Source organism: Amblyomma americanum, chromosome 1 (genome assembly GCF_052857255.1).
Source record: "Amblyomma americanum isolate KBUSLIRL-KWMA chromosome 1, ASM5285725v1, whole genome shotgun sequence".
Classification (NCBI taxonomy): domain Eukaryota; kingdom Metazoa; phylum Arthropoda; class Arachnida; order Ixodida; family Ixodidae; genus Amblyomma; species Amblyomma americanum.
Genome location: NC_135497.1, coordinates 529,459,716 through 529,475,907, shown reverse-complemented (window position 1 = coordinate 529,475,907; position 16,192 = coordinate 529,459,716). Strand labels below are relative to the sequence as shown.

The window sequence follows — 16,192 nt, the reverse complement described above, 5'->3', positions numbered from 1 at the left end:
GAGCTGACAATTGCAATTAATCATTTAAAAATTACCTGACCGGAAATGAATACAGCATTTCAAAATTATAAAGGCATCTGCAAAAAGTACCGATGTATTGGACCGATCGCCCCAACACCTGAATGCATGTGTGGTGACCTGTGTGTTTTTTTTAAAGACGTTCGTGCTATCGGTCCTCCTCTGTGGTTAAAGATTTCGGCTGACGCTTCCCAGGAAACAGCGTATGTTATTGCTATTGTGTTAGGTCATGGCAACACCAAGAATGAAATGTTCCGAGGGAAGTCCAAGTGTTCGTTTCATCTCGAGCGTCGGGTGATAGAGACGTTCGCTCCGCCAGTGGGCACACGCTGATTGGTTCCGTCGCGGCAGGCGTGCGGCTACCTCGCCGTGGCTCCCTCTGGCGCCCTCGCGGCGATTCTCGTGCGTACCACGCGCGCCTTGTCCGGAATGTAGCGGCCTAATAGTGTATCAACTTTCCTTCTTGTGACGCCGTGTGCACCAGCTTTCGAAAAGTCGTTAGTGTAGGTGATAATTTAATGCTACACGTAGGAGACATTGAATTTGGCTTGTATCGTAAGAATATCAGGTCCTCAACACAAAAACGCCACTCTTACTAGAAAACAAAGCTCTTGTAAGGTAAAAAATTGCAAGAACAAAAATACAGGCCAATCTCGCAAGTACAAGCGTGATTGCGTCATAAGACAAGAGACACCACCTTGGAGGAATTTTCCTTACTCCATGGACGCCACTAATCTCTGAGGCTGACAAAGGAAGGTTGCGCGGTTCAGTATTGAAGTAAGTTTTGTTTTGTAACCGACAGTGCATTTTTATCACACAAGGAAGAGAAACAAAAGACAACCTTAATGTTGGAAGCAAAGAAAACCGATGCTTGAAGACGACACAGGCGACCAGGAGAGTTTCGGTTTTTTATAGCGCTTCGCGTCTAAGAGCACCCGCCGCGGTGGCTCAGTAGTTAGAGCGCTCGACTACTGATCAGGAGTTCCCGGGTTCGAACCCCACCACGGCAGCTTGGCTTTCATGGAGGCAAAACGCTAAGGCGCCCATGTGCTGTGCGATGTCAGTGCACGTTAAAGACCACCAGGTGGTCAAATTATTCCGGAGCCCTCCCCTACGGCACCTCTTTCTTCTTTCACTCCCTCCTTTTTTCCTTCCTTTACGGCGCTGTTCAGGTGTGCGCCGATATAAAGGTGTGCGACACTGCGCCACTTCCTTCCCCCCCCAAAAAAAACAATTATTATTATTATTTATTATGAGCTTTGCGTGCCCAGTGGTTTTGCTTTTTACGCGGCTCAATTTACAAGCGCCGAGCAGCAGAGAAACTGCAAGTGCCGCTTCAAGTGCTAGTTAACCTTTGAAGGAGCCTGTTAAGGTTAGTCAGATGGTCGCCACGGTCGATGAAAAACTATGATGGCACGATGGTCGGTGGACGTACAAGGCAGTTAGCAGTATAAAGAGCACTCGTGTCTTCGTACGCTTGCACGGCGAAACGTTGCGGGTGTGCCAGTCAACTTCAAACTACTTAACGGAAATCGTTTATTAGGGAAGGGAGACAAGATACAAGGCAGTTAATAAAAAAAAATTGCTGGTGGCCTAGCTCTGTTAGTCCAGGATATGCGAAAGCGCGGAGACTTCTGCATCGAAGAGTGCATTCACTAGATGAGCCTTTATTCACGCCCAATGCTTGAGCCGTCGTAGCGGAGTGTTAGCGTCTCCGCCTCAAACGCCGAAGGCCCTGGTTCAATTCCAAGCCTCGGCGCAGGTTGCTTTTTTTTATTCAGTGAGTGCGCGGGGAGTTTCAGTGGCTCCATAGATGCCGCCACCGAATACGTTGGTTAGCGGTTTAGCACAAGCTCTGTTAAGGCGCGTTTATACTCCGGCGTAAGCGCACGCGCGCGCTGCACGGCGACGGCATGTCGGCCAAAGCGAGACCCTCTATATTCCAACTGCGCTTCACCACTGACGCGTTCGGCGGCTTCGGCTACTCTGAGCGCCTGGCGGAGACATGAAGCACGTCTCTATTTTGCGCCGAGTGCGCCAGCCGCAGCCAGCCCGGCCAGACCGGTTCGGCTCCGCAGCGAGACGCGCGTTGTGACCTCATGTGCCTCCTCGCAGCACCGCCACGACGAAATCGCAAGTTCGCGACCAGTAAAGCTGTCGCTTTAAAAGAGATTTGGAACCTGCAGAGACCGTGACTCCGCTCTCCTCCAACTCGTCTGTTTGCGGCTCCATTCAATAGCTTCGGCAGTTTGGCGGAGCTGTTCTCTTCGAGCTCTCTCCTAATTTAATCCATTCACAGTACACATCTGAAGGTACATGCAAGTGGACGAGAGAGCCCGATTCAGTGGACCCCGTACCTCCGGAAACGTGCGGAACCCGTTGAAGCGTCGTGCATCGGTTTTACTTTCAAGCCGCCAACTTTAAACGCGAGCGCCCTTGAGCACACATCCGTTTTTTGTGGCAAAAAAATAGACAACATGGCCCTTGCAGCCTTGAGAAACCTCCTCGACGCCGCCTGCTGCACCGTGAAACAGCGACTTTCAAGGAATCACAATCCATTAGCCCAAAGCCTCGGCCAGCCTCCGATGGTCGCGATGTGCCGACCGTGTCCTCGACCCTCGCGACTTCCGCAGTGGGGTTAAGATATTTAATTAGCAACGGCTGCTCACTGAGGAAGGGGAAACGACCCGCCGGCGCCTAACCTAACCGTGCTCCCTCAGAAGCATCGCACGCTCTGTGGGGCTGAGGTCGCTGAAGAATAATTATAATAACAATTGGTTTTTGGCGAAAGGAAATGGCGCAGTATCTGTCTCATATATCGTTGGACACCTGAACCGCGCCGTAAGGTAAGGAATAAAGGAGGGAGTGAAAGAGGAAAGGAAGTAAGAGGTGCCGTAGTGGAGGGCTCCGGAATAATTTCGACCACCTGGGGATATTTAACGTGCACTGACATCACACAGCACACGGGCGCCTTAGCGTTTTGCCTCCATAAAAACGCAGCCTCCGCGGTCGGGTTCGAACCCGGTTACTCCGGATCAGGTCGCTGAAATGCAGGCCGGAGATTTTGCGAGAACTTCGTCGTCGTATTCGTGAACGGGATCCATCATAACGCTGGCAAGACGCCGGTGCAAACGTAAACGACGCGACGGTAGCGACCCCCGATAGATGCCTTCAACGTTAGGCGGCGGTAGCTTTCGTTTCGGCTGCTGCTAGACCGCACCGCTAGCTAGCAGAAATCACGGAGTCTGCGTTTACGTCACGTTTCACGTCACTCCGTCCTGTGGACGTCATAACAGTAACAGTGACATCATAAGAGCGCGCAGAGTTTGAATGCGAGGGCGGGAAAAACTTTTTCAAATTTGAATCCAGATTTCTTTGAAATAAATGCATCTTTCGCTCCCGGACAAGCGGCAACAAAGCCATGAAATGCCGGAATATCAGATTTTGCTAACAAAAAATATGATAGAGTTCTCCTTACTGTCCCTTTAAAAAAAACTTACGTATATAGCACAGCTCAAACCGACGATATCGCGAACGAGCATTTACAAGAAACAGGCATCGAAAATTTTGAACCTCGTTTAAGCACCTCCTATAATGCACTCATGCAGTTCCAAGAGGAGAGCCTGAATGACACCGGACAAAAAAAAATTCGTCCGTGAAGGGAGGCCAGAATGCAGCTGCTAAATGCGTTGCTTTATTAATTTCCTTTAAGCTCAAGGCTGGAGTGCTTGGACAAGAATGTATGTAGGTAATAAGTAATATAGGATCAAGAAGAGACCGCTGACGAACTCTAGATTAAATATTTAATAAATGAGGGTTCACTCCGTCAATATTTACTAGCTCCTTATGCTAGCATCTTACGAAACTCTGTAATAAGTCACCTGGGAAATTTTGTTAATGTCTGTTTCATAGAATGCATTGCGCATTTCATCTATGTCCTTAATTTGAATACAGCGTTCATAGTGGCCAGTAAGAATATAGTACGCACGAAATCGTCATGTATATTCACCACTCATCATCGACCACACGTTCTAAGATTATGCGCCAAAGGCAACCAGCAAGATAAAACGAGAAAAGCGAAGAGAATATTAACAAGTTGATAAACGTGCTTCCCACGGGAGGTGTAGTTAAGGTAGCCGCGCTAAATAGAATGAAACCATAAAGAAGAGGCGGCTATCGATATAAAACGAAATTTAGAGGTGGAATCGAGGGGGCTCTTGTCACGATTACGGCGACAGAAATGCACGTTACTGTAAAGATGCAAGCCACAGGTACCAAATGAAAACATTATGCCGCAGTTGAAGCAGCTGAAGAAGAATCAAATCAAATTAAATTTGTTTTCCAGCCACTGGATGGTATATCCCGTCGTTCAGTTCCGCAGGTGAACTGCTAGGGACATGTCACGCATGTGCCAATTTGGGACATGCCGCATGATAGTTGCGACATTTCTCTCTGGGTTCCGTTTAGGCTCTGCATGGGCGCAGCTGCAGCGATGTTTCTTGCTGTCGAATTGTAAATGCTTGCTCTCTCATTTGACATGATTCTGCTAGCGGAGTAGCAGCTATCAGTGACGTATTTTCTTTGCCCAAAGCCTCCATGCAGTGTCTGTAATATAACCACCGCACAGTCCGTTCCCTCGGCACGAGCCCCGCTACCCCATACCATTGGGTGCAGCCCAACCCATGCAACAGCCCAATTGTTACTATTTTATGTTCATTAATGAGGCAGCTTTTCCGAACCGCCATGCACAGTTAGCTGTAAAGGGACTCAGATGCCCTATATAAGCTCAGAGAACGTCTTCATGTCACAGGGTTCGATTGCAGTGAAATTAATGAATGTCCTATGAATTCTCCGTGTAGCAAAGCATTCAAAGTAGACGTCAAGCTTCTATACCGCGAGAAGAAACCCTACTTCATCATTCCAAGGCCCTTTGTTCTTTAATGGTGCTCTGATGGCTCCATTATGCGGCTGAAGCGAAAAGCCTTTGGACTGGAGATATTTGACCAAGATTGTTATTGTCTAGTGCATGTATGCTGAGCGCAGTGCTCCTGTTTTACCGTATCAGTTTTCTGTTTTTTTTTGTCTGAATTAATGTCTGTCACGCACGCGTGGCTGTTTGATTCATAGCCCTCAGCATGGCCCTTTCTGTCGCTGTTGCTTTGCACTATACCGGGTGTGTCAAATAACATGAACCAAGAATTTTTAAAAAGACCGCACTTATTGTTTCCGTCGTGTGGCGCTCCTCACGATGAGTTTTAAATTCTGCTTAATTACTCATTAGTTAGCATTAAACATGCAAATTTTATATTATTCAGTTTGGGGTCACGTGCGTTTACTTAAGTTGTAGAGGGGGTTAAGAAAGAACTGATGCACTGTTTGCAGCAACGTACCTCCTACGTCGTCTTTTTTTCGGCTTTTAAAGGACGCCCGCGAAATATTTGGCTGCGTCGTGCGAAAATATTTGTGCTTTCGGAAGCATCCAGGAAGCAACCCCTCCAGTGCGTGTAACTAGTCGAAAACGCAAAATTTTATCAAGCCACAGCGGCGAGGGTAATCGCGTTTTCGAAATTCCAAAAACTAATATGGTGGTTCCTAATGGCCGGATACAAATCTAAAATTGCAACCAGACGCATAACTCTAATAGTTAAAAAGTAAAATATTGGAAATTAGTTAGCCATACTTCTAGTTAAGATGATTCACCAGTTTCCTGGTATCCGTGAACCCTGGGGATACCACGCCGCAAACGTCATATTTTTGATTCAAAAGTCATCTTTTTCAAAGCTACTTAGTTTTCCTTGTAGCACCCGTTGCACATATTATATATATATATATATATATATATATATATATATTGTTTCAGCGAACGTATTCACAAATGTTCAAAAGTAGGCTGTTTGGAGTAAAAACATGGCTTTTGCGGCATAGTATTACAAGGGTTGGCATACACCAGACAACCGGTGCTTCCTTTTAAGTAGAAAGCTGGTTAACTAATTTTTAATAATTAACTTTTTAACTGGTAGAGTTAGGCTCTTAGTTGCAATTAGAGAATTGTAGCCGGTCGTTAGTAACAGCCATATCAGTTTTTAGAATTGCGAAAACGCGATTATCCTTGGCGCTGTGGCTCGACAAAATTTGGCTTTTACGACTAGTCACGTGCACTGAGGGGCTGGCTTGCCTGCATACTTTCGAAAACGCATGTATTTTCGCACGGCGCAACCAAAATTTGTCAAGCCACAGCGCCAAGGTTAACCGCGTTTTCGAATTTCTAATTCTAATTCTATTTAAAATTCTAATTGCATCCAGGTGCTTAACTCTAGTAGCTAAAAACTTAGATTAAAAGTTAGTAATCCAAATAAGTACTTGAGACGATTTACAAGTTTTCTGGTGTCCGCCAACACTGGCGACACTACAACGCCGAAGCCATATCTTTACCCCACAAAGCTTATTTCTTTAAGTTTTTAGTGTTCACTAAAACACCCGGTATGTGTGTGTGTGTGTGTGTGTGTGTGTGTGTGTGTGTGTGTGTGTGTGTGTGTGTGTGTGTGTGTGTGTGTGTGTGTGTGTGTGTGTGTGTGTGTGTGTGTGTGTGTGTGTGTGTGTGTGTGTGTGTGTGTGTGTGTGTGCGCGCGCACACACACACACACACACACACACACACACACACCACACACACACACACACACACATATTCTTATGAAGGGAGCCAAAAGTCACGGAAACCAAGGTGCATAGTGTAATGTTTAATTTTTTTTTTAAAGTGTATTAGGATAATAATATTTAGAATAATCTATCGCTTAAAGAAACTGACTTATAAAGCAGCAGAAAAAACAACAATGCCGCCAGTGGGATCCGAACCCATGACCTCCGAATATCGCGTCCGGTGCTCTACCAACTGAGCTACGGTGACGGTTTTCCAATCTGCTGCTTTCGTGGGTATTCATGTTTATTGGGTGTAAGCGAACATTGAGAGTGTTCACCAGTGCCACCCTCGTCCGTAGCGGTGGATGTAGCACGTCCTGTAATACCACGAGTCTGACGTAGAACGTATATATATATATATATATATATATATATATATATATATATATATATATATATATATATATATATATATATATATATATATTGTTACGTGGTGGCAAGCCAAGGAAAGCACGACGTGATGACAGTATGAAGATATGATTTAATGGCTCAAGGGCCTAGCGCGCGCACTCCGTCCCGCGCCACTGCACTCTTCTTCGTCTTCATAACATGACCCCGGTCCTCAGAGCGATCGTCCCGATCGATTGCTTGAATTACGAATGGCGAGGTGACGATGATGATGATCAGGAAGGATAGAAGAAGATGAAAGGCTTGCCACCAAGATGAAGGAGATATCTGGTGGACGGTTGCCCCCGGAGCTTCAGGACCAGCGGTCGGTCACCCACAGCCGAAGGTCAAGGGTCGAGGGATTGCCGCACAGCCTGGGCGGGGGTGCCGTCTTGGTTCGGGTCGTAGTCGGGTCATCGTACATCAGGTCCTGGTCGTCGTGTCTTGTGGACGGGGCTGGGGACGGGGCGGGGGAAAGCGGCTGGTCGGTTCTGGTCAGTTCGAGCTGGGGTTGGGCCGGGCGGGCGGATCCCAGGTCTCCTCGGCCGACGACGAAGGCGAGCAGAAGGCGGCGATGCTCCGGGGACTAGGATGACGATGAGTACCCGGCACCTCCACCAAATGTTACGTGGTGGCAAGCCAAGGAAAGCACGACATGATGACAGTATGAAGATATGATTTAATGTCTCAGGACCTAGCGCGAGCACTCCGTCCCGCGCCACTGCACTCTTCTTCGTCTTCATAACAATATATATATATATATATCGCCGCACCATAAAAGAGGTCTACCTTGAGCTCCGCCTCGACAAACGCCTTTACCCTCCTCCTCATCCATCACTCACGGTGCCGGAGTCTCGCCTTCTTCGGCACATTCAGATGAATGCAGCTATCACCCCGTCCCGCCTCTTCCTCTATCGCTATCGATCGGACCCTTCCTGTCCCAACTGCCCCTGCATCTATGCGGACCTGGCCCATTGCCTCTTCTATTGCCCGGCTGCTCAGCAGTCGGGTTCCTTCCCCCCACCCTTTCTATCCATCACCACCTGGCTCGACTGGCTTGGCGCTGAAGGGGAAGAAGAACAGCGGCTTCTGGTCGCCCAGGCGGTCGACATGCTCGGCCTATAAATTATGGTCGAATAAAAGTCTTTACTACTAATACTATATATATATATATATATATATATATATATATATATATATATTATATATATATATATATATATATATATATATATATATATATATATATATATATATATATATATATATATATATATATATATATATATATACCTCCGGATATCGCGTCCGGTGCTCTACCAACTGAGCTACGGTGACGGCTTTCCAATCTGCTGCTCTCGTGGTAAGCGAACCTTGAGAGTGTTCACCAGCGGAGGTCTTGGGTTCGGATCCCACCGGCGGCATGGTTGTTTTTTCTGCTGGTTTGTAAGTAATTTTCTTTAAACCAGCTGATTGGCACTCCAAAAAAAAATTAGAAACATTCTCCTATGCACCTTGGTTTCGGTGATTGTTCGCTTCCTTAATATGTTTGTCAAACGAGCCCCTTATTTCATTTGCCTTGTCTGCTAATAGCTTAATGGGGGTCTCGGTACTGGCAGTCTTGATGCCATAGGTAGCATAAGAGGGTTCTCGCGCAGTTTCCACCCTCGCCGTTAGATGATGTTCTACGTCACACTCGCGGTATTACAGGACGTGCTACGTCCACCGCTATGGACGAGGGTGGCGCTGGTGAACACTCTCAAGGTTCGCTTACCCCCCATAAACATAAATACCCACGAGAGCAGCAGATTGCACAGCCGTCGCCGTAGCTCAATTGTTGGAGCACCGGACGCGATATTTGGAGGTCGTGGGTTCGGATCCCACCGGCGGCATGGTTGTTTTTTCTGCTGCTTTACTAGTAATGTTCTTTAAACCAGCTGATTGGCACTCCAAAAAATTTAGAAACATTCCCCTATGCACCTGGGTTTCGGTGATTGTTGGCTTCCTTAATATGTTTGTCAAACGAGCCCCTTATTTCATTTGCCTTGTCTGCTGATTATATATATATATATATATATATATATATATATATATGTATATATATATATATATATATATATATATATATATGTATATATATATATATATATATATATATATATATATATATATATATATATATATATATATATATATATCTTCAGTACAGGATCCTGTGCGCCAGTTTACAAGTGTACGTACAGCATTACGACAAACGCGACTGTTCGTTTTAAAGGTTTATTGTGCCAACAGTGTCGGGAATGGCATTCCCTTCGTTAGGGCTGGCTTATACTGAAATAGTTTTGTCACTATAAGGACACAGAGCGAGCAAGGATTTATAATCTCCGCCCTCAAAGCAAACTTGAGAGTGTGGGCAAGAAGCCGTATAATGGAACGCGCAGCAGCTCGCACAGGGGCCGCGGCTGAATAAAACCCAGAAAAACGCAGAGAAGAACGGGGAGGTCTAATTAATAAAGGTGTAGAAAAGACAACGATGTTGAACAGCGATAGAAAAGGGAAAGGAGCGTTAAACACGGCTCTCGGCGCACCGGGTGGCCGCACTCTACCCCCCCCCTCTCTCTCTCTCTACGACACTCCCGCAAAACGCCGTGTCAGGTATCCCGAGACGCTTGCTGGGGACCCGCACGAGAGACACTTGTTGCGCGCCGCAACGGCAACCTGTGACCGTGTCGTATGCGTATCTTTGCTTCTTTTCTTCGTTAGGCTCTTCTGTCGGACTTTTCTACCAGACACCCTGGCGCCCTTCTTCCCATAAATATACTAGGCCGTTTCAACCCGTGTCCGGCAGTGCGCTTCCCTTCAAAATGCGGCAGCCGTGGGGGAAAGAGAAAAATATTGAGCGAAGCCGGAGCGCGTAATGAGAAGGCAGAGAGGAATTTGAAGAGAAAACTAAAGAGAGAAAGAGCAGAAAAAGAAATTAGCACAAAGAACTTTGAAAAAAGACATATTAAGACACACACACAAAAATGAATAGAATGTGGCGCCAAACAAATACGAAATGGGTAATAGAAATGAAAAAGGCGCAAAAGACATAACAGAATACATAAATAATAAAAGAAAAGTAAAAAAAGAAAAGAATAATAATACGTGTGTACGGAAACCGCGAAAGGTCTGCGGCCCGCGGGGCTGCCGCGTGGTCCCAGTGGGCTAGGTGATAGAGTTATAATATAGGTGTCTATTTCAGATAGAACATGGATGCTGGCTGTAGGTTGGACAAAGGAGAGTATTGAGAAAATAAAGAGGTAGATTCCCAGCCATTTCAGAGCGTGGTTGAAGTTGTCAAGAACACCCGGCGTATTTGGTTTGGTTTGGTTTGGTTTATGGGGGTTTGACGTCCCAAAGCGACTAAGGCTATGAGAGACGCCGTAGTGAAGGGCTCCCGAAATTTCGACCACCTGGGGCTCTTTAAAGTGCACTGGCATCGCACAGCACACGTGCCTCTAGAATTTCGCCTCCATCGAAATTCGACCGCCGCGGCCGGGATCGAGCCCGCGTCTTTCGGGCCAGCAGCCGAGCGCCATAACCACTGAGCCACAGCGGCGGCTCGGCGTATTTTGATTCATTATGCTGTCCAAAGCCTATGAGGGATGAAATTTCCTACGTTGTCTCCTTCAAGCAGGAGAGCTTTCCGGGAGTAGCGTCCATGCATGGGAGAATGAGCCAAGCTTGTAAATGAGGTATGAGTCCCTTTGTTCCCTGTAATAGGTGCTAGGGAACCCGGACTGGAGAAAGATGACGCGGATGTTTTCGAAACTGTGGAGTGGCAGACGTAGGTGCTTGGAAATGGGTAAGCTGGGTAAGGATGACACGTGGGCTTTGTGGTTGTTGAAGCGGAAGTGAAATGATGTCTTGGTCTGACCAATATACTCTTGCCACACACCTCACATTGAAGTTTTTTAATCACATTGCTTGAGTCACAGTCTAGGTCTTCGCTTAAGTGAAACACAGTTTTCGAACTTGGATTTTGCCAGTTTGGTGTCTAAAATGTTCGGACAGACTTTGCACCAAGGCTTTCCGCATGGGTGGCACCCTCCCTGGGTAGCGTTCTTTGTTTTCGCATTGACAAGCAAGTCTCTCAAGTTCTTGTCCCGGCGGTACACCCCACTGGGCTGTTCCTTGAATATTAGTGACAACCCATTACTCTGTCTGATTATATTAAAATGACGGCTTAGTATGTTACTTACTCTGGGAGCCGTTGAGGAGAAGGTAAGGATTAAGCTTGTCTTACTGTTGTCTTTCACCTTGTTTTCTGTCAGGATGGATGTGCGGTCTAGGTTGCGAGCGCGTTCAATCGCGTCATCGACTATTTCCCCGAGGTATTTCTGTCGTGACAGAGCGGCTTTGAGAGCCCTTGTATGTTGGTCAAATTCCTCTGTTGTATAACATATTCTTCGGTATCTGTGCGCCTGAGAGTATGGAATGCTTGTTTTGCAGTGTTTCGGATGGCTACTGTGGAAATGAAGACATTGCTGTCTATCCGTGGGCTTTTTGTATAGTGTAGTGGAAAGGCAGTTGCCGTCTACCGATATCTCCAAGTCGAGAAAATTAGTTCTCGATTCGGAGATACTGTGAATGAACCTTATTGAGGGGTGCAGGGCATTAAACTGAGCAATGAATTCCAACAGGCTTGCTTCATTATGTTCTCATACAAGAAATGTGTCGTCCAGGAAACGCTTGTAGAAGAGTGGTTTTTTGGGATGTTTCTCAAGGAAGGGAATTTCTGTGACGCCACAAAGATTCCGGCGTAGTTAGGTGCCATTTTTGTGCTTATCGCAGTACCGCTTATCTGGAGGTAGTGCTCACCATGAAACTCAGAATTGTTCGAATTCAGGACCAGTTCAAGAAGGACGGAAAGAGTTCCATCGTCCAAATCTACCGAAGAACTTGACCTTTCGAAGGCTTCCAGAGTTGCTGCTATGCTGTCGGCGTGCGGAATGTTTGTATACAGGGAGCAAACATCCCTAGTCGGTAGAAGGCCTCTTGTGGGGATGGTGAAGATGGAAATTTCCCAAAGGAAATGGCTTGTGTCCTTGATGTAAGAAGGAAAACTGGGAGGAATGTCCTTGGTGAGAAAGTTGATAAAATTAGATACGTTCTCCGTCACAGCCCCGTTGCTGGACACGACTGGACGACACACACACGCGCGCACACACGTGCACGCACGCGCAAACACACGCGCGCGCACGCACACACGCACACATACACACGCGCACGCACACACACACATTCACTTGTGTGGCTATTTTAGTGGGCATGCATTTGCTTCAAATATCTATGCACAGATGTAGGGTAAGGCTTTCCGATGTTTGATCGGAGTCCCCCGTAGCCGTGGAAGGGATCAGAGGGCAATATGCCAAACGACAATGGGTGGGAGCTCCCCCGTAGCCGTGGAAGGGATCAGAGGGCAATATGCCAAACGACAATGGGTGGGAGCTCCGCGGGATAGTTTTGGTATCTTTCCGTAATGTCTGATTACTCGCCCAAAATATCTTGAATAACGCAAATATTTATATCTTTGCGGCGTGACATCATGACTTCGTAGTTCTTCAAACAAAAGCTTTAGCAGCTATTATGAACAGCATGGCAGACGCGGACAGTAGGGCACCCCGTACGCTAGGCAGTAGTGAGTTAGGGCTCATTAGAACCAAAGCTGAGTATAGAGCGAGAATTTGATGCGTCGTGCTTCTATTGGCTCATTCGAATCCTCTTTCTTTTTTTTTCATGAATGGGTATTACTAAGCTGATTGGTTGTCGTTAACGCTTTCCCGTCTCTCGCCGCTCATTCCAATGTACACGCGCATTAAAAACGACACTATGTGTAGTATTCCACTTCTGGTGTAAGGAAGTACACTTTTGAAGGGGTGCAGTATGAAACACTTGTTAGAATTCCGTTATTTAGGCTGACAGATTATTCTGCTGACAGGCTGAGCGCAGAAGAGCCTCTAAGTGGTGATGTGCCATAGAAGTGGCAGCGCTGCACTGCTGCTGGGCTCCGTTGCAATGTGCTTGCCTGCTGCAGCGATAGTTAGCGATCTTTATCACGGATATATTTCAGACAGACGTGACCAGTCAGCCGCTGGGAGCTAATGATCCGTGAAAATCGCCGTAGTACTCCTGGAGCCAAGCGTCAACACGGTGGCTACTAAGACTCAGAAAGAATGTCAATGGGTGGCGGAGGGGTCTTCGTTGCTCATGCCGCCACTCATTGACCATCAATCTTTCGCTTATCAATGATTAACGTAAAAGTGACGCTCTTTGTTCAGCACGTATGGTGCTCTTCGCGAGGAATATCGCGGCTACAACCTGCTCCAGCAGCGTGCGCGTGGTCACAGTCACTGCCCTGCGGTTGCGGGGCAACGGGGGCGCTCACCTCGTGTCGATGCCGTCCAAAGCAGCCATGCTCGTTCGGGTGGTCTCCCCAGCAGCAGCCGCCGCTCGTCCGCACAGTGCGCCTCTCTGCTTCACGCCGCAGGACGGTCTGGCGCTCGGACCGCGGGGAGGATTTGGGGGTGTCGTGAGAGGCGCAGACGCAGCTGTCTTGTGTCTCGCGGCCAGACGGGACGGCGGCGTCTCCCGAGTAACTAAGAGTGCCAGAATGCGTCACTCGCGCATCTGGAGGGCGCGATGCGAGCAACGGCGAAGAAGGCGGGGGCCCCCTCGACCGCCACGTGCGCACGACGCTCGTCTAGGGGGCGGGGCCCTGTCCCGCTGACAGCCACCTTCTGCTTGAGGCGGGTGCGCACGGCCGATACCCGCGGCTATGATGCGAATCTCTGCAGGCTGGCGTCGTCAGCGTTGCCGCTGGAATCAAGAAACGAAGAATAAATAATAGCGGATTGTCTTTTAGCACACACAGCGGCTAAGCAACCCAACCCAACTGTCGTTAGCCGAGTCGTGTGATTGTTGACTGCGGTTCCTTGTGCAAGTGCAGCGGCCTGCTGCGGGTGGGGGGTTTCCTGAGTGCATTGGAAACGAGAAGTATATTTCGCCTGTCACGCCGTTCGTACCACCGGCCAGCCCATCCAGCCAAGCATTTTTTTTTTTTGACGGACTCAGAAAAAATTATGTGCACAAACCAAAACCTTCGTTACTGATGTATTGGCACTTTTTGGTTCTTTCTGAAAACACTGCCCGAAGTGTGGTGAAGTGTAGCCCAAAGTAGAACACTACAATGAGCGATATCGGAGCATATGTGGAGGCCGAACCTAGAACTTCATTTTTCCGGAAAATGATGCATTTGAATGCGTTAATGAAAATGTGTTCAAAATGGTGCTGCTGCGGGCTAGTTGGTTTGACATGACAGAAAGAAACAGCGCGCACACAGGACAATGCAGATGAACGACACAGATGCTAATGGCGATTTCCACTGGTCGTGCTGGAGCAGCTTTTCTTGCTCCGCGACGACGAATTGGACTTCCACTGGTCGACCTGGACCGACCACGCGAATTCCGCTGGTCGTTTGGAGGAACTCTGTTCCATACGGAGCGCTGGTCGACAACGGTCGCTGTGCTCCGTGGCGGTTTGGGGCGCTCTTTTGCGATTGGAGCGCCTCTCTTCGGATCCATCAGTGGAATTCGCCATAAGTGATTCTGAGTGGTTGAGCTGGCTATGAATAGTGTGGCTGTCGGTGACGGAGCACATCTGCTCTGTGCTGCCGCTTTGCTGCGTCGCTATTTCCTCCAAAACGCGCCTGTAGGTGTCTCCTATTTTTTGTATCTTTTGTAGAACAGCGCGAACAACGTCGGACTAGGACAAGAAGGACACGGGACGAGCGCTGTCCTATATCTATACCAACTTGCCTAACTGAACGTTCTGCTTAGTCTCCTCTTATACGTGGTGTTTCAGCAAAGCCCGCCACTAATTTTTGAAAACAGGCTTTTAGGGACAACAATATGGCTTTTGCAGCAAAGCACTGCCAGACACTAGAAAACCGGTGAAACTCTTTCGCTAGTCAGTTGGTTAACTAAATTCTAATAGTTTAGTCTAGCTGGACGCCTGGTTGTAAATACAGGTTTGTAGCTGTCTATTAGTAAAGGCTATATCAGACTTGAGAATATCAAAAATGTGATTTCCGACGGTGCTTTAGCTCGACAACATTTGCCCCTTTTCGCGCAAATTGAAAATCCTGCGAACGCGTTGAGCGCCCAGCGGAGTCCACCAAATCGCGTCACTCCATTGACGCGACTTAGTGAGTTCAGGAGAGGGCGCGCCTCGAGTGCGACCATAAGTACTGTGGAGAGCTTGATGAGGGGGACCGCGCTGCAGATAGTCCCGAACCCTAATTGTGGCGATACGCAGCGGAGCACCTCCCTGTCCACTTTGTCTGTGAAAGCGACCACCGCGTATCGCCACAAGTAGGGTTCGGGACCATCTGCCACGCGCTCCCGCGTTCCCCCTCATGAAGAAAGCTGACAGCAGTACGTTAGGCCGGGCAGGTGCTATCGATTTCGAATGCTTCTTCTTCTGGCTCAAAATCAAAAGACGTGGAAATGGGAATGTTTTCTTTTCCGCTCACGTGCAATTATATATATAGTAAGGGGACAGGAAAAGAGAAAGGGGTGGTGTGGAGGCAGTAATGTCAGAGGAAAAATGAGAAAAATCAAGAAAAGGATAACTGAAGACCAAAGGGAATGAGAAAAATAAACCAGGACAGAAAAGAAAAGACAAGAAAATGGGATGAAGCAAACACACACACGCACACGCACGCGCACGCACGCGCACACACGCACGCGCACACACGCACACACACACACACACACACACACACACACACACACACACACACACACACACACACACACACACACACACACACACACACACACACACACACACGCATGCACGCACGCACGCACTCACGAACGCACACGCGCACACACACACACACAGACTGACGGAACTCTGTTGAGATAATCTGCGGGAGAAATACTTTCTCTTAATGGTGAGGGGAAGTGAAAAAGCAAGCATAAATTGCACTAATACGTGCGACGCCAGTGCACATTACAAAAACTCAAGTTGGTCGGAA

The 16,192-nt window shown here is 47.7% G+C and overlaps 1 protein-coding gene across 2 annotated transcripts in view; it reads right to left on the bottom strand.

Moving 5' to 3' along the window:
• Nucleotides 1–13,733, bottom strand: part of LOC144116268 (lysyl oxidase homolog 2-like) — a 92,930-nt gene extending 79,197 nt beyond the window's left edge. Inside the window, exon 1 of one of the 2 annotated variants that reach the window (XM_077650986.1) lies at nt 13,538–13,733. In XM_077650986.1, the coding sequence (XP_077507112.1) occupies nt 13,538–13,566 (29 nt within the window). In that variant the 5' untranslated portion in view covers nt 13,567–13,733. The remainder of the gene's footprint in view (nt 1–13,537) is intronic. The other variant, XM_077650985.1, reaches the window with a different exon arrangement.
• Nucleotides 13,734–16,192: the final 2,459 nt, after the last annotated feature.